This window comes from Astatotilapia calliptera, chromosome 10 (genome assembly GCF_964374335.1).
Source record: "Astatotilapia calliptera chromosome 10, fAstCal68.1, whole genome shotgun sequence".
In the NCBI taxonomy this organism is placed as follows: domain Eukaryota; kingdom Metazoa; phylum Chordata; class Actinopteri; order Cichliformes; family Cichlidae; genus Astatotilapia; species Astatotilapia calliptera.
In genome coordinates, this window is record NC_137431.1 from 23569956 (window position 1) to 23589073 (window position 19118).

Consider the following 19118-nt stretch of genomic DNA (forward strand, 5'->3'; position numbering starts at 1 on the left):
ATTTCTTCTCATATTTTAGGAGAATTACATAAACTACAGTAACCTCCCTCTGCAATGACAAGGATTCTAAGTCTTTGAAACTTATGGGAAACTGTCATGAACTTTTACTGAAATTTTCTCTTCTCACACATCTATGTATCTTTAACTGTTCAAAGTTATTAGATCTCGTCAATGTTATGGATTTTTTGGGACTTGACACCTCTTTTTAGTAAGGTCTCACTATTCCCAGGAGGCCTGAAAGGGTCAGGTATGATGGAGTCTTTTTTAGAACACTATGACCTGACCGTCTTCTGTTTGGTGTCATCAGTTTGTCTCTGTAGAGGCTTCAAGGACAGTCCAGGTGCTTCTTGACAGTGTAGAAACTCACTCTGTTCTCTTATCTGGAGCACTGGAACAGGAGGGGGTATAGGAAAACACCCTTTGGAAGGATAAACTGCCTTCCTTCCTTCATACCAGCTGCAACATATAATAATAATAATAATGGATTGGATTTATATAGCGCTTTTCAAGGCACCCAAAGCGCTTTACAATACCACTATTCATTCACTCTCACATTCATACACTGGTGGAGGCAAGCTACAGTTGCCTCCACCAGGCAACTGTAGCTTGTGTGCTTCTATCGCTTCTTCTCGATATGAAGTGTGTCCGTGATAAGTGCATCTATATTTTATACTTTATATTTGAGTCTTCTGTAAGATTATTTCTGCATGAGGAAAATCTGTTCTCACAATATTTCCAGAACAATCACTTTCCACTCCCCTTTATATAAAAAAAAGCATTCTGTCCTCTTTCTGACCTTAGAGCTGCGTCTTCACTTGGCTGTAATATCTTCTTTCTAACCCTTCCATTACCTTCTCTGAATTTTTTGTCCTTTATCTGACCTCAAAAAGTGACATATTCTTTCTGCCTTCATCATCCCACAAAGCTGTGTCCTCTGCTTTTACAACCATCACTTATTCAGCAGATTATTAATACCTAGAAATGACATAGCTTCACTTCTCTAGTCTTTGGGTAGTTCCTTTAGTTATCTCCCCTACTTTCTTTTATTCCTCTCTCTGCACATCACCTTTACCAAGACAATATATTTTCACCTCTTCCCTCTGTCTCCTCTGGGTTTTAACACGTTTTTCATTTGACTGACGCGCTCGAACATCATCCATAAAGCAAAAGTCAGTTTCTGGGTGTTGAAAACTGGTCTGTTGGATGTGACAAAATTATTTGCCTGTTATGTACTTTCAGGTATCTTTTCAACTTCCATTCTCTCTCTTAAACTCCTGCCACTTCTTAATTATAATATATTACTCATAATATTGTAATAATTGAATTCAATCTTAACTTCCCCCTGGGTTTGACCATTGGTTGAATGCTGAGAGTGCTAAATAGGTCACAGTTACTTAGCCTGTATTTCTCCAGCCTCAATTTTTTGCTAACTAGTAGCTGAGCAGTAGTAAATTTTGAAGACTGACACACAAACCTTAGCACTGCAGCCAGTGCATTTAATAAAAAAAATGCAGATTTTTCTTTGAAAGCACATGGCCTCTGGTTCCAGTTTGTAAAAGTACAGGTGATCACAGCAATCAGCTAGGGACCAAAGTAATCACAAGGAGGTTTTTGCCAATCAGTTTGGCAATACACATTTTTCCCCCGTGACGGTGGTTGCTGGTCTCGAGGCCTCTGTGACTGGAGCTTTAGCAATTGATTTCCCAGTGACAGTCTCAGGTTGTCATGTCAGTAACACCATATCCCCTCACCTGTCTTTTTCTCTACTTTCCTTATTTCAGAGGCCATATGTGATGAAATCTAGTACACCAGCCAATGAGATCCTGCAAACATTTCACAAGGTCCATCCTAGTTACCCAGCAGCCTGGTCTTTGGAGATGAAGTCTCTTCTCAGAAAGGTAAATAAGCAGCAAGTGCATAATAAACAGCAACATAAACAAATTATATTGTTCATGCCTTTGTTTTTCCTGGTACTCTTATTGTCAGTGGGTGTCTTTGCTATTTTGTATGACATACGCTATTTTGAATTTTTCTCCAGTGTGGGAAATCTTTGTCTCCTCTGGGAAGACCATTATCCATATCTGACACCAGCACACTGAGGCTACAGAATCTTAATTAGGAGGTCACTTTCATTGCTACAGCCTCACTTGAATGCAGCACAACTTTAGAATTATAATGGAGTAGAATCAGTATTCAAACATTTAAATTAGTGATGTAGGTGAATGACAGTGTTAACTGTTAGCGGTTACTTGCATACATAAATCAATAAGGTACTATTCCAGAACAAATGCTAAAGCTGAAAATGTAGAGAGACACAGAAAAACAGACACAGGGAAGCTTATACTTCAGTATGTGTGAATAAACACTAAATACCAGCCTAAAATTAGAATAGTCTACGTGTTATTCAGTATGTCATTCAGCTGTCAAACGTGTCTTCGTCTTGTTGTAATGCTTAAAAGATGCACGGCTGTTGTAGGATTTGGCTTTTATCTTGGCAGCGATCCACTGCAGTCAAACTGTTGCATTGCTTCGTGCTCAGACTCCTCGAAGCTCATTGGCATTCCAGTTGCATGTGTATATGTGTATGAGGGAGTGAGCAGGAGAGTATAGAGAGAGATGAAAGAGATGTAAAGAATGTGAAAATGCCAGGGAAGAATTTCAGGCCCACAAATTTGTCCTTCATCTTTTATCCTTCACAAACCACTGCGTTATCCCATCACCATTAGCTTTCTATATGAGTTTCATTTTTTTCCTCCTCCTTTTGTTTCCGCCCTCTTCCTCAAGCTCCCTCCGCATGTCCCTTCTCCAGTACTTCCAACCCCCTTTGTCCCTGTATCCTCATTCTCAGACACATCCTTAAAGGCAAACATGTGCTCATGTCTCAGTGAGACTCTCCTCCTAACTTTTCAGCCATGCCTCCCCGTGGACAGTTGTTCTTACTTTAATCCTTTTGTCGCTTTCAGTTGCTGTGCATAGATGTCCAGAAACGCATTTCCTGTCTAGCAGAGCTACAGGATCTGGACTACATGTCAGACGTCAACTGGGATGCTGTGCTCAGCAAGCAGGTCCCTCCAGGTTTTATTCCAAATGTGAGTATCAGACATAAACTCAGCACTGTGGCAGTGTAGTGCGCAGCAAAATGCTCACATCTGAATGTTTATTTTTCTGCTGTATTACATTTAAATGACACAAATACAACATTGCTGTAAATCAAGGTAAGGAGCACCTAAACAAACATATACCACACTTTAAATAATCCATCCACAGAAGTCTTAAATGACCTTAAAGCTTATTTAGAGTATCATGACACAAGTTTGTTTTTTAACGTATTAGATTATAAATACCAAAGGTTTTTCTGCCATATTTTTCCCATACTTATTTCCATACCAGTATTTCAGATATTTACCCTAAAGCGGGTAGTGAAAAATAAAGATGAAGCCACTGTTCAGTTAATCTTTTGTACCCTGTCTGTAAACACTGCCCCCTGCTGTTTAAGTTGGCCCAACTACTTATTGTAGATATCCAGGCAGAGTGTGCAGATGCAGAACAACAGAAAGAGTCTTAGACACAACTGAAAGCAGCTAAAGAAGCTAAAATGTGTATCTACCAGCAGCTATATAGTCAATGAGTCATTGTGGCAAAGTGGATAAAGCTAATAATGTCATTAGACAGGGAGTCAAGCTGCTTGGCTGACAAGCTCATGTAGTATCTTCTGTAATGTCAGGTTCTCCCAAGCGTTACAAAAGTTACAGCTGGTGATTGAAGGGTGTAAATGAGAATCTGCAAGTCCAAAGTAAATTTGACAGGCTCACAGAAGAGCTTTTAGAAAGAAAAGAAAACCTGTACAATAATGTGATGATCAAATAACTTTAAAAGTCTCCTAAAAGGTGACAGTAACTGTTAATGCTTTGCTCCAGAATGGAATAAATAGAGATTAATGACTGTTGGAAGTAAACAGTTAACTAAATGACTTTATCTAGTTTCAGTCTATAGCAGAGCAGAGCAGCTGGTATCCCCAGCGGTCAGGCTACCACAGCAGAGGAAAGGCACAGAGGATCGATGGGGAATTGACAGTGTCTTTCTGTTTAATTATAGGCACATGCACAGTCTTTAATCCCTTCCACACTATTAATGTTTGAACACTGAGGGAAAACTCAGCCCTTATGTTTTGTTTCCTAACTTTATAGCACTCAGCGTCTTACCTTGCTTCAGTTTGTTTTTTTTATCACATATTACTGTGTTCTGAAGCGCTGTTGAACATTTCATTGTCAGATATTTAGTGGTACAAAACATTTATTGATGCAAAATTCTAAATTTTCCTCATCACGTTTCTAATACAACACGGAAACCTGCATTGCCATTTGTTTTTTGTCTTGCTTTTTGACACCAAAATAGCCACGTCTATGCCTTTGATTATATGTCTTTCTTTATATGAATATGTCACTGTAGAGGCGAAGGCTAAACTGTGACCCCACATTTGAGCTAGAGGAAATGATCCTGGAGTCCAAACCACTTCACAAGAAGAAGAAAAGACTTGCTAGAAAAACCAAGGAGCATGGCTCTGATGGCTCTCCGCAGGTAAGGCCATAAATTTATACATTTAGATCATATTTACATTCTGTTATGTTAGGGTAGTTAACATATGTTTGATATTGATGATCGATAATGCATTTTTTACAACTGTGTTTATCTTAGGAAACTAACATTTCACTTAATGTTTTTGGTTTAGAATATTTTTCTCTCATTATTTTCATTAATGAGGAATGAAGAAAAAGACTGGAAGGTAAAAGGTCAAGTGAGATATGGGAGAACATACCCACACAATTTTTTCATGACGACAGTATGAACTCAGAAAGATCAAACTAGAATAAGATGCATATAAATTGTACAGGAATGTGTGTTGGATATGTTTATACTTTACCACACAACAGAAAAATATCAGATACGTCACACCTACAGTTGGCACACACACTTCAAAAAAAGGCCCACGATCTAACCTGTTGCATGCACGCATACAGCCAATGCCAAAGTTGCAAAGTTTGCCTCGACTCTGACCCTTTGGCACAGAGGAACAATTTATGGAATTCTTTTTTTTAATAGAAGTGAAGCAATCTGTGTGGTCTAGACTCTAGAGCACACTCTTTGCCAGTTTGCAATAAGAAGTCTGAGCTGGCTCAAAGTGCACCATGTTTTATGAAAGCTGACAGCTGCTTGTGGAGGCTTGTCTAAGTGTATATATCAGTAATAGCTCACTGTGTGGCCAAACAACATTTCTAAACACTTGATCCATTTTGTCAGAGAGTATGTCACCTGTTCTAAAGAAATAATAATAGCAGACTTTCAAAGAAATGTTTCTTCTGTCTAAGCGAAGGCTAAACGGAAGCAACTTTTGAGTCATTCTAGTAGTATTTAGGCAAAATGAAATGTAAGATGGCTACGTTAGAGCGCTAGTGACTCCCAACAAAGGTATCTTTGGGTTACACGGAACAATTAGCCGTAAAAACAGAAACTGCATTTTAGTTTTAAAGGACTGATATTGGAGCCAATTTTAAGGAAGTAAAGAAGCTAACTAAATGGTGTGGATTAGTAGCAGATGTGGACGTATATGTAGAAAAAATAAGATGATAGGGTGATTAAATAAATAAATTAAACATAATAGATAAGTACTTGAAATTAGTAGCCAAATGTGGGGATTAAAAATCTGGGATGTGTTTACCAAAATGAATGGCTAGCAGTTGAGGTGTTAGCCAACAGTATGGATTATGTATTAGCTGTTACAACAACCAGGTAAAATTAAAATTGTTAGCTAAAAACAATAGATAAACTGTTGTTTGGTAACTGAGTGCAATGGAATAAATAACTCTTTCATAGAAATGGATATTTCTATGTGTAGTTAGTTGTTAACTCTGCACGATTCTGCTCAGATCAGCTGATTGATCCGAGCAGAATCAACCACATCTTTCTCACATCTTTCCTTTCCTTTATTTATTTTAAGTTATTGGCTGCTAAAAATGCTGATACAGAAAGATCGGCAAATAGCTAATATCCCACTCTGCCTACTTTATTAGATAGTAAGTAAGGAATGAATGATTGAAGTGATCATTTATGTGAGCACATTACACGAGAAAGATTGGAAAGCATTACTTTAGCCCACTGTGACGTTTGTGCCATAATGTCACTGAACAGTGGGGTATTTGTCTTCCCTTTTAAATTGCTTTTCAAATACCAAACAGATTTTTTCTTTTATAAATGTTGTGTACAGAAAGCACAGGTCTTCCTGCTATTTCCCATGTAGACCCATTTCAAGTTTTCCCATCTTATATCTATTCAGGGATTCTATTTGCATGCAGTTTTTGATGTTTGGAGCCTATTCAATATGATGTGGCCAAACATCCTTTTCTGGAATCATATTTTGCAGTGTGTGCTAGCTGTCAGGTTGAATACTCACTTTACTGGCTATAAATATCAGTTTGTGTTTGTGCAGTGCTTTACCATATCCATTTACGCAGGGCTACTGGGGCCACTTGTGATGGATGCTTATAAGAGACAGACAAAAAAAGATTGTGAGTGTTTGATATATGTGTGTATGTGTGTGTAAGAGAGAGGGTCTGAAGCACAGCAGATCAATATTGCATGAAGAAAACTACCCTAATGCCTGTTCCAGCCTCTTACTCATTACCTTAAAGCCATCTGTATTCTTTTTTTTTATGTTCCTCCTCTCCTCTTCTCCTTTCCAACCTTTGCTTTTCTCTCCTTTCCGCTGTATCCCAGCACAAAGATATCTATATGTCACTATAACATTTTCTTGTACAGAAAGTGTCCCGTTCCTCATCAATTTTTCTGGTTGAACTTTTATCTTTTTGCCTCCCTCTTCCTTTCATTGCTCTCATAATGTAGCATGGAATTAGCTCCGTTAAACCACTGATAATATACAGCAGAAAATTGAACTGCTGTGAGAACAAAATTAATTGTCACACTGAAACTTGCAGACACACACACACACACACCTCGCCTAATCATAGGTGCCATTCAAGTTTATTGCATGCGTGAGATAAAGTGGAAACTTGACATATAGAATTAATTTGTATAATGTGTTCAGGGCTGGAGCTGTTTTTGCTACTCAGTATGTTCTCATTGTTTCTCCAGGCTGCTGTTACTATGTGTGCATCAAGTTGTAATTTTATGTTTGCTAGGCTAGGTTTTATTATAGGTGACATTGGTGACGTTATTTTCACAATGCCATGAAAGTTTTAAAATATGAAATGGGTGAAATCATCTTCTATCTGATTCTCAGCATATTGCAATCACAGGAGGTTTCTAGTATGTTTGAATTGCCTGATCTGGTGACAATAAGTTGACGTTTACCGTAATAGTCTAGTGATTGTATTGGGTGCAACATTTTTGCTTGTTGTAGAGTTTTTACTGCAGTGGTTATGATGATTAACTTTATATTGAGAAATGACTATATGAAGATTACTGGGTTAATGTTGAATAAGTCGTTAAAATGAACATGCAGAGAATTATCACCTACAGTATTGTGCAAAAGTTCTAAGCCATCCCTCATTTCCTTATATGTCTGTGTGTCAGTTTACATATTACAACAAAGAGCAATAAGAAGCATTAATAAGACAAGCAGACAAACACAAGCTATATGTTTAATAACTGGCTGTAAGAACTTGTAGTAAATACTACAGTATCATAGTCAATGGAGTAAAGCTGTGTGATAACTGCACAGAGGAAATTAAAACCTGTTTGTTGCTGTATACTGTACATTCATACAACTCTATAAAAACAAAACTATTATAGCCCCTTTTCCATCAGTTTCTACTCGGATCGACTCACCATGACGCACCTCGGATCGACTGATTTTCCATTACGATCGAGTACCACCTAATGTGTGTGGTCGTTCGTCCTGCTGCTCGGTCGACCTGATGCTTGGTCTGTGGCTTTTCGTCAGACTCAGGGACCATGGCTTTGATTTTTGGTATCAATTTCCCTTGTTGCTGGGTTTCAAAATTGGCAGTTTTTATTTTCGTGAACGACATGCTCTCGTGACTCACCGAGTGACACCACTGACCAGCCAATAGGTGGCATGAAGTCTGATGACGTCACATTTTAGTACCTGCTCGGATCGCTTGGAACCCCAGCGGCGCAGGTACCATTTTAGTACCTGGTACCAGATACTATCAACTAATGGAAACTCTGAAAACCGTGGCTAACCATACTGAGTCCTAATTAGTAATAATTGGGTACTAATGGAAAATGGGCTTCTCATTCTGCTCATCTGGATACTACTATTGTTCTTTATTATTGTTCTGTGCATGTATCTGTAGCTAATGAGAATGTAGGCATTTAGTTTGTAGATTTTTGTTTAAGATCTCTACCTACTCCCTTTCAGACTTAAAACATTCATTTACACCATTATGAGTTTGTGTATGTCTGATTCCAATCTCACTTGTTTTACTTTATTTTATGATTTTGTTCAAATCTATTCTTCCAAGGAACCAAACCTTGGAAGAATAGACCAATTTTTTTTAAATTGGTCTTGAGAAGCAGTGCTCCAGGCTTTCTGAAGCTCTTTCAAAGTTCTTTTCTTTGGACATTGATGCTTTTTCACTCATTTTCAGTCCGGTCCTTGTATCCGACCATTTTCAGAGGAATTTTCGACTTAAGTCATTTGCGCCATGTTTTTGGTTTTGGTTCAGTCTCACCACTCGTTGATAATTTTTGTTTACATCCATTTTCAAAAAGTGGCTAAAACCTACCACACACAGCAAAACAGCAGTTAATGAAAATGAGATATAGCTTGATGAAAATGCCATCAAATATGTAAATAGCAGGTAGTTGGTAGTGACCAATAATAAGGCTAAAAAGAGAGTGAATGCTTGATTAAAAAGTTACTGCTAAAACTGTAAATATAGTAAAAGTACATCCATTATTTTCAATGCAAATTTCAAAATAAACAGCAGTTTTTGGGTGGGGCATTGGCAGTGAGTTGGAAATAAGGCACTAAAAGGTGCAATCAGCGCCATGTTTCAGTATCACGGAGTCCCATGGAGAGAAACAGAGAGATGGGAAAGGCTGTCTTCAGGCTGACATTAAGGTTTTCACAGGATAGAAAACAATTTTTGTTCTTTGGGTACAGAAACAAAGTATAGTACAGTGACAAAATCTATATGTGGTTGAATGAAGTTTTTTTCTTTAAGTAAGAAAAAGTGAAGAACAGATTTTTTTTCAATGATCTCTTTCAAATATTTCCTCTCTCTTTTAATTATAGCTTAAAAAATAGAATGTCTGGTTGTTCTGAGTAAACAAAAGCTTCATAGAAGTAGTGTAAAACCAGTTAATTAGCACTGATGTCAGATAAATTGATGGATCATTGGAATAGAGAGAGAGCTGCATGTGCATCTGAGGAAGCAACTCTGTGTGTGCCACTGATTAAAAATGCAGAGTCAGAACTTGGCTTTGGTTTAGGTCTGAGGGAATATCATCAGGAGAAGTCAAACACATGCAATTTAAGAAGTACTACTTGTACAGCAGATATTTCTACACTCAGCAGTTGAATCTGAGCTGAAGATTTTTACTGTTTAAATTATGGTTAAAGCATTCCTTCGATCCATATTTCATTATTCACCACTAACTTCACTATTATGTCACATACAGTTCCCAAATTACAGCATCTCAATCTTCTCAAATGGCTGTGATTCGATATGCCATTTATGTGTCAGGCAATCTACATATTTTAATACTATTGCTCATTACCAGTCACAACAAACATCAGCCTCAGCCTTAGCAATGGACCTTGAGAAATGTTCCTGTTAGGCTTTCATCCAACAGAGCACTCCCTGTTGGTTTGTCTCATTAAATGGAAAGTTTAATCTACCATTTGGAGCAATTAGCTTCTGAACTGTCTTTTTAAAAGCATTAAATAAAGAAAGGAAGGAAGAGACAAAGAGGAGAGAAGAAGTAGTGAAATGTCAACGGTTAAAGCAAGGCCAGAGCCTTCTTCTGGCAGATTCCTTTCTGACCTTCTCATTCCTTGTCTCCATCAATTTATACATCTGCCCATATTGTACAGTTACAGAGGAATGAATCAATTTACATCTAACCCCTCGATTTTTGAATCGAGGGTTAGATGTTCTAACCCTCGTGATTGAATAAATGCATGAATAACAATTTCCAGTGCAGAGCCTGACACACTGGAACTCAATTTGTCAATATTTTTTAAGTGATGAAAGCAAGATCTAGGACAGGATTCAAGCTGTGAGCATCCAAAATAGAAGCTGAAACAAAAGTTACCGAAACATTTCTGATAGAAGATGTAGCTAATGCTGCAAAGGCAAACGAGAGCTTAGGTACAAATCTGTAAGGGGCACAAGCAAGGAATGTTCCTACAAATTTTAGTAGAGTCTGAGTACCTCTGCAAAGTCTGTAGCTTAGAAACGTCTTGGGGCTTAAAAGAGATATATAGCTGAATGTTGTCTGCATAGAAATGATAAGAACTATGCTTAAAAGTGCTCAGAGTGTGTTCAGTTCAGTTCAGTTCATTTTTATTTCAAACATTTCAAACATGTGCCTTCACAATCATTACAAAATATCATTCCATTATTTGTTTGAAAAGGAGTAGGCTGAAGTATTTACTTATTTGTCCCTACCCCCTCAAGTTTTACCTCTCATTCATTTAAATTTTTTTTGTCTTAAATTAAACAAACAACATATGAAACATATGAAACATATGAAGTAAAACAAAAGGTATCTAATATATCAAAAAAAGTAAAGGCCCCAAAACAGAAAACATGTGGCACAGAGACAAGGCTAGACAAGAGGAGGATGTCCTATACTTAGAAGCTGCTAAAGAAAAAAGCGAAACATGACGATCAACAGTGTGTAAATGTCAAATTGTCCAATCATAACAGTTCCTTCTGGGTTCATCATAGATGTCTATAGTTGTTTAACTTCTTATTGCTGTCACTGTTCTTGAACAGGTCAATACTGATTATCAGCACCCTGTGGATTGGCGTGACGTGGATGTATTAAGTCAAATTTGGATTTTATAAATAAATTAATAATAAATGTTCTTCACAGCTTTACAACAGGAGATCACATGGAAAAGACCAGGAGGTACCACAAAAGTCAAAAGTGTGAATCAGGCCCTGGAAATATATTTTGACATAAAAAAAAAATAAGCTCACAAAAAATGTATTCAGTCAAGTCTGACCGGCGGTACCCTAAGGAGGAGCTCCATGACTTTACAGCAGTGCGTTTTTTGTTCAAGCTCCCTCTGCAACTTGAACGGAAACTATATGTCCTATCATGGGTTATATCAGTACAGACAATGTTGGACAAAGGTTTTTCTTTCTTTTTTTCATGGGTCCTGTCATGCCTTTAGATCTTAGATGTGAAGCATCATTATGACACTGTTAGAAAGAAAACAATATCTTTCTTCATGCCTCATCATGTCTGTTATGTATCAGATCTATAACTCATGCCTGACAAATAATGTGTAACACTGCGTCCCCCCACTCTGAGTGTCTGCCTGTTTGTTTCTTTGTCCTTTTTTTGTCTGTATCGCTCACACAAAAGCACACCCTGTTCTGACAGTCTCTGTCTGGGTGGTTGTGTCAGTATCTTTTGGGTTCATGCAAATCTGCCGTTTTTCTTTTCTGATACTGCACTGAAAGTGTCCCTTCACTAAAACTCAGAGGCTCGCTTGCAGTCAAGATGTATACTAATCATAGGGCTGTTTTATCCTTCTCTCTCTCAGGCATGCTTGCAAAATCACAAAATCCACTCCCAACTTTTTCTGCTCCTCCTTTCCTCCAGCTTTGCCTCTCCTCTCTCTACTCTCCAGTCTGTCTTCCTGCCCTAAATTAGTTGATGGCTTTCGGATGCCAGTTGCTCCCCCCCTACTGTGACAGCACCTGTACAGAACCTCTCTGCTAGGCTGTGTGAGTGACAGCTTTGGCAGGAAGTAAGCCATTTCGAAGTGTAGAGGGCCAATCTAACTGAGCTTGAGGGGGAAGCACCACATGCCCATACATGCATGTGCAACTTTGAGTATGATTCTTTTTACTAAGGATGAGGCCTTAAGACACCCTAAAAATTAAACAGTTTAGGAAATTCAATAAAGGTTTGAAGCAGGGGCAGCTTTATTACACTTAATTTAGGGTTATTACATATTCAGTTTTTCTCTATTTTTCTCTCTTGTGTTGTATCTCCTAGTTTCTCTTTAGTGCCCACACACAATGAATACAGTGTGATAATGATGATGTATTTCTGTGATCTCTCCTCATTGCCTCCTAGGGAAAGTGAGAAAGCACCTGTCTCCTTGTCTTGGCATTAGAGTAGTCTAACATCATTAAGTGGGCCAAATATGTCCCGAGTAGGCCTGCATTAAGCAGGTTCAGACATGCAGTCTTATAAGTTGGGTGAATTTTTTCAACTGGCACTTTTTGGACAATTCAAACAATTTGCGCTGTACTGTGCACCAGCACATATTACAAATCCAAGTCACCAAGACAAGAAGAATAACCATGATTAATGGCTGGATGTGATTTTATTGTTGCTTCTTCACAACTGCCAGTAGTGAGTCACAGCTGATTTTTTTTTACATTTGTCTCTCCCCCAGAATGGGCAGCTGCAGCAGCGTTTGGATAATGTCCAGAGAGACTTCATTGTCTTCAACAGAGAAAAGTAAGAGCCTATTCTTTCTTCACCAGCTAATACTGCCTTCTCATGGAATAAATAGCACTGTAGCTTTCAGTAAATGAAAAATGAGAAACAATGACTCAAAATGAAGGTAACACTGTAAATACTATGCCTTTTCACCATCATTAGTAATAATAATAACAACAATAATAATAATGATTGTTTGGTTTGCTGGATATGCGGTTTAATAAATATTCTAGCTGTAACCAGGAATAATAGAATAATCCTTGCTGCTTGGTGGAAGCATAAAGGAAGGTATTAAAAAAATTAACAACTGGTAAAGGCTGCCCAGTACTGAATATATCCTGTATATCAGAAGTTTCTGGAAGTAATAAGAGATATGATTCACCACCATAATTTGCATAAGGAAATGTTCAGGCAGGTGCAATGTTGACTCACGCAGTGGCATATTCTACAAGAACATAAAATAATTTCATGATTATTTCAGTCTATCTAAATCATTTATCAAACCTTATTATCCCAAGCCAAGCCAATAGTACACAGAAAAGGCATAAAAACAGATATTAGAGGCTATGAAATTGTTGCTTTGAGGAAATTAGTTTGACTCAATTTGCTGTAAAATAAAATGGTAATTTAGTCTTCAGCTAGCTTAACCTGAAAGTGTAAATATTTATACTTTATTTCATGAACTTCTATATTCATTATATGAAATTAAATGATATGTAGTATTATCAACATACAAATAACAAATTAAACAGTTGGAAAGCTGGAAAAAGACAACAATAGAAAAAAACCTAAAAGCTTAATTTAGAAAATATATTTTAGTATTATTTCAAAGTGCCATTGTTATTTTACAGGATTTAAGGTATGACTTAGATTACTTATGGACTTTTTGGCAGTATAATGTATGCTTAATGATGTATACAGTCCTGTGAACGGGTTCTATTAGGGTGTAGATCATCCCTCCAGTAAAGCTTTCTGTGCTCCTAAAACAAGTTGAAGTTGTCTATAAAAGTCAACTCATAGATGCCACAGAGTGAGGAGAGTCAGGTGTGCAAGCTCAGCAGGCAGCTGGAATAACCGACTCCACGGCTCAGAGTAGAAACTAGAGATGAAAAGCTCACTCTTCTTTACAATGTTGCTTCAGGTCATTAAAGTTTGCAGGCATTCTTTTATGCACAGTTCTCTTGATTTCTTGACACAACTTATCAAGTGGATCGAGGTCTTGACTTTGGCCCATTGTGCCACCTTACTTTTTTTCTTTTCAGCCATTCTTTTGTAGATTTGCTGCTGTTCTTGTGATCATTGTCCTATCACATGACCCAGTTTGGAGTTTTAATCAGACATATGTCCTCATATTATATTCTAAAATGTCTACATATAGACTCTACTGTTTATGTATAGAGTGGCATTCATGGTGGATTCAATGAATGGCTGAAAAACAGATCCAAATCATCATCCCTCCAACACCATGCTTGACTTTTGGCATAATATGTTTGCCATTTGGTCTGGGTGGGCGACCGTTGTTCAGCGGGTTGGAAAGCTCATCTTGTAACTGGAAAGTTGCTGGTTCGATCCCCAGCTGTTTTGGTCGTTGTGTCCTTGGGCAAGACACTTCACCTACCGCCTACTGATGATGGCCATTGGGGCTGATGGTGCGATATGGCATCCTCGCTTCTGTCAGTCGGTCCCAGGGCAGCTGTGGCTACAACTGTAGCTTGCCTCCACCAGTGTGTGAATGAATAGTGGAATTGTAAAGCGCTATATAAATGCAATCCATTATTATTGTTTGTTCGATGCAGCTTTGCAAACCTAAATCGAATTGCTGTGTTGTTTTTAGAGAGAATAAGATTCCTACTGGGAACACTTCTGAACAAACCTTGTTCTTGTTCTTTTCATGCTAACCAAGGCTTGTAGAGTCTCTCATGTAGCTATTGGCTTTTTGGGAATTTTTCTGAGTATTGTGGTCTGATCTTATAGTGAAATTGCTGGGACGTCCATGCCTGAGATTGGCGAGAATCTTCAATGTTCTTTACTTGTGAATAACCTTTCTCACTTGACTTCAAATTGGGTGGAAATGGCTTATAATGGTTCCTAGGTTGGTGGGTAGCAACAGCTCCTTCTTTAAGGTCATTGTGTTACATTTTGTGACTACCAAACTGCTAAAAGCTCTGCTTTTACAGAGGTGTTCACACTTGTTGGTGATTAGCTAATCAAGTGCATTTGATTAGCAGCGTCTGCTTGCTACCTACCCTCTTAATTCCTATGGACGCTAATCTAAAAATTGATGCTCCTGTAAAAACATCAATTTTTAGACTAGTGTACAAGGAGACCAAATTTTAAGGTAACAAATAGCTAAAATTTTGGTTGATGAGGTAGGAGAAAAGGTCAGTAGGTTTAGCTTTAAAAGAACAATTACTGTAAAATAGGACCAGCTACATGTTTTTGCCATCACAGGGAATAATATCTGTACCACCAGCTGATACATGTTTCCCTCTTAAGTATCCATTTAAAAAAAAATCATAAAATGCCAGGCTAGCAATTACAGGTTGAATGTCAAGCTAAAATGATCCAATTTCAGTGCAATTAGTTACTAAGTCATTGCATGGAAGATGAAAAGATGTGTTATTGTTAACTTTTACAGTATTCTTGCAGAATATAGCAACAGACTTTATATCTACTCAAATAAATCTTTCATCAACAGGTCAAGAAAAGCAGTGGCGGACACCGAGTCCTCTGAATTGTCCACAAGTGAGAAGAACAAGGCAATAGAAGATGGACAGAACAACAATATCGAGCCAGCTGCCTACTTATCAGGATAGATCTCATGATGCGAGATCCCTGCTTACTCCCTCATCACTTGCACCTGCCCACGGCTTATATCTATCTGCAATTTGCACCCAGACACATATTATTCTATGAGCACAGGCACTCGAAACTGGCCTTCAGTGTTCCTGCACCACTTTGTTATCCACAACACAAATGCGCCACAGTATGCACTTGTGCATCTCTGTTCACTCACAAAAAATTAATTACGAAGAACTCCAGAACTGCAGGAGTGAAATGGACTCCTGGAGCAGCAGCCATGCCCGAGCGAGGCATTTTTCCTGTCACCAAGAAGAATGGCTCTCAGCAGAGTGTCACTCATATAATGTTCCCTTACATCCATCTGGTGCTCTAATATCTGCTCAGCCTCTACTCCGAGCAGTTGCTGAGGTGAAATGGTAGTCACTTCCCTGCCTGACAAAGCCACATCTGATCAGCTGGTCAACCATGGCCAAAAGCTATATGTGCTGCTGCTGCTTGGATGGGAGACTTTTTAGTCCGTGGTGGTTATGTAAGTGTAACATGGTTCACCAGTGCTACATAAAAAATGACAACAAGACGGAATTAGACCGACAACATAGCAGGTGGGCAGCAGGTGTTGAAGAACACTGAGGATGACGCCATTGTACAGTGTGCTCTATTTACGGTAATATCGGGACATGAGCATGACAATAGGAGTGCAAAACATTAAAACTGAACAACTTTGAAACATAAAACAAGATATTTGATTTAACACAGCAAACACTAGTTCCTCTAAGAAAAAATTCTATGTAGCTAAATTGTAGAACTGAGCACGAATGGCTCATTTTATCAGAGCAGCAGGTACATGTTGGTAGTGGTCATGTTGCATAGCTTTGCCAGTTAACAAAGATGATAGGATTTTAGCATTTGGTTTGAAGTCCCAGTTCCAATCAACAGCAGATATAAGCAAAGCATCCCATATGTTTCCTTGACTTGCTTATGAGTCATGATGTGTATTTAAAATGCAGCTACCAAACTAGCTTTTTCTCTCAACCTTGGATGTTTATATGGAGCTTTTACGTTTCATGCTGACTTTAATCAGTGTGTCCTGATGGAAATCTTCATCAAAACGCTGACATTTTGGACTAACCTTTGCTTCAATCTGCAAATGACAAACTGGGTCTCCACAAAAAGGTTCACTGCGATGAAAACATAGAAAAAAGCTAGAGGGTAGATGTTATATGTTCTGCACTGAACCTCGCTTTGCACATGCTTCTTCATAAAGTGTAGCATTTATGCACAGAGAAACAAAAAAAAAATAAAGATCTTATGCTGTGAGTGAATATTTATCTCCTTAGGGTGGTTTTCTAGATGATAATTAAGCTGACTCCTAGACTGCATTCATTTTTCAGTTATTGTCTGCACTCATGTCTGTTTTTGTATTTTTTACTTATGTTCTTCCTGTTTTGTGTTGGATACAACCAAATGCATATGTGCCACCAGATAAGTCTGCAAATTTGTAATCGCTCTTAATTGCTCCCATAAAAAACTGAATCCATTTGCAATCTGTCGCTGCATCAACACATTTGTGCAGCTGCTACAACACTGATATAAAATTTGGCAGCATCCAAATGAATACAAGGCGTGAAAACACCCTTCTTTCGTTCAGTAAGATTTGCCATAGACTTGTTCAATATTATATCCGAAAACCACACCTGCCTCTGAGGTTTGCAGAGGGGTGCCTTAGACCATAGATATGGCACACAGCTGGTTCCCATAGCTATATGTGCATGTTTTAAAAACCTGAGCTCTTTTCACAATCTGTAAGTCAATGTGATTTATACTAATCCCACTGTGCCACTCTATTGACCTTGAGCTTGTCTAGCTGCAGTATCACTCAATCCTTTCAAGTCTATGATCTCTTGTAATTACATTTAAAATGTAGTTTAATCTCTAATTGAATGACTCTTGGCACTTTTCTACTGAAGACAGGTGCAATGTTTTTCAAATTACTTTTGTGGTGTCGTTGTTGTTGTCATAGATGTGATTTTAGAAATTCAAAGGTGGGTTTCTGTAAAAGGTGTCTGTATATTATAAGGTGGGATAGTTCAGTAGATGGAATAATCCTGGATACACGTCAAGCAAACAGTATTTCAATTTGATCTTATACGGGTATCAAAATGTTGGAATTATTGCCTCAATGTGGCACATTTGCCACCTTCAGAAACCAAAAGAAAAACAACAACCCCAAAACAAAACTCAATGGCAAATGGTACTTGACCCAGGTAATATAATTTCTCAACAAAACATATGTGTTAGAAGAAAAAGAAGAAGAATTTATTCTGAGAATACACTTGTTCCACACATGTGAATCTCACCCCTCTTACGGTTTTGTTGTCCTTCAGTTGTCACTGTGTGTTTATTGTAATTAAATGTGTTGGAGTTGCAAACTGTTAAGGTGTGCCTTAAATAATAACTTTCTTTTTCTGAACCAACCTGACTGTCCTTGTGCTTTATTCCATTAAAAAAAAGAAAAGAAGTTTGATTCGGAGATTACTCTGCTCCAGTCTAAAGATAATGCTGCCCCCTAGTGGTAACTGACTACAGGTACAGTGAGTCTTGGATTGGAAACCTATGGTTAATGTGCAAAAAGGAGAAAGTTGAAAACATTTTTGGTATCACATGTGGAGAAATCAAAACCAAGCTAATGTATATTGAAAAACCTGCTTCAGTGGCCATTGTTTACTGTCAGTGCGACACTAGGCTAAATTGGCAGTGGATAAGTGTCTCAGGGAATTCCTTTAATGCAGTCAGTATCAAACAAACTCAAAGCATTTCCTGTCCCTTCTCTCACCCACATGCATCTACAAATACAGACCTGAGACCTGAGACCAGCCCTTCCCTAGGTTATCTCGAAGGCACAGTCCAATCTCTCCTCCATAGAAACCAGAGCTGAGGCAGCACTTTCCACATAAATGGCTGATCTGAGTTGGTGGGGATGGGACTCTCAGCTGATAAATACTTCCCCAATCTGCTGGGCATCAAACAGATATAATCAGCAAACCTCAGCTTGATGATCTCTCTGCTTATCAAGAAGGTAAGGGAATCGCTGCCAGTTTGTTAGTGCGTGTGCAAAAATGAGAAAATGTCCACTGTGTTTGATAATAAAGGTGATTTATTACTTATAATCTATAATTTTCCAAGGCAAATAAGAGCGCATTAACGCTCTCAACTATTAATACATTTCCAATAACACTTAAAGTACAGGAAATAATAATACTACACAGTCAAACCCCTTATTTTATTACTACTGCATGACTGGCATCAGCACTACTTCACCAAGTGGGAAATGAAAGGACTGGATGAGTCTCACAGGCTCATCTGAAACAATCTGAACTCCGTAAGTTAAATGTAAATGTTAAGGGAAGGAGAGATATTCATAACTCGTCCTGTTACAGCGTTGTTTGTTTACATCAAGTGTATTTGCAGTTTTTGTGCATGTCTGAAGATGCTTGACAAATTTCTGGAGAGTATTCTGATAATGATGTGAAATCAAATCACAGTGTGCACTTACAGCCACCATGCACACTTCTGTTTAGATTGCGGTTGCAGACTCATTGCTCCGTCTGCTTTTCCCCATCATCACAGTGATGTCATGAGAC

The 19118-nt window shown here is 38.2% G+C and overlaps 1 protein-coding gene across 1 annotated transcript in view; it reads left to right on the forward strand.

Moving 5' to 3' along the window:
- stk32a (serine/threonine kinase 32A) overlaps positions 1-15640 on the forward strand; it is a 63290-nt gene extending 47650 nt beyond the window's left edge. The window contains exons 8-12 of the mRNA XM_026181893.2: positions 1782-1898; positions 2964-3089; positions 4450-4578; positions 12629-12693; positions 15374-15640. Coding sequence (XP_026037678.2) covers positions 1782-1898; positions 2964-3089; positions 4450-4578; positions 12629-12693; positions 15374-15491 — 555 coding nt within the window. The 3' untranslated portion in view covers positions 15492-15640. The remainder of the gene's footprint in view (positions 1-1781; positions 1899-2963; positions 3090-4449; positions 4579-12628; positions 12694-15373) is intronic.
- Positions 15641-19118: the final 3478 nt, after the last annotated feature.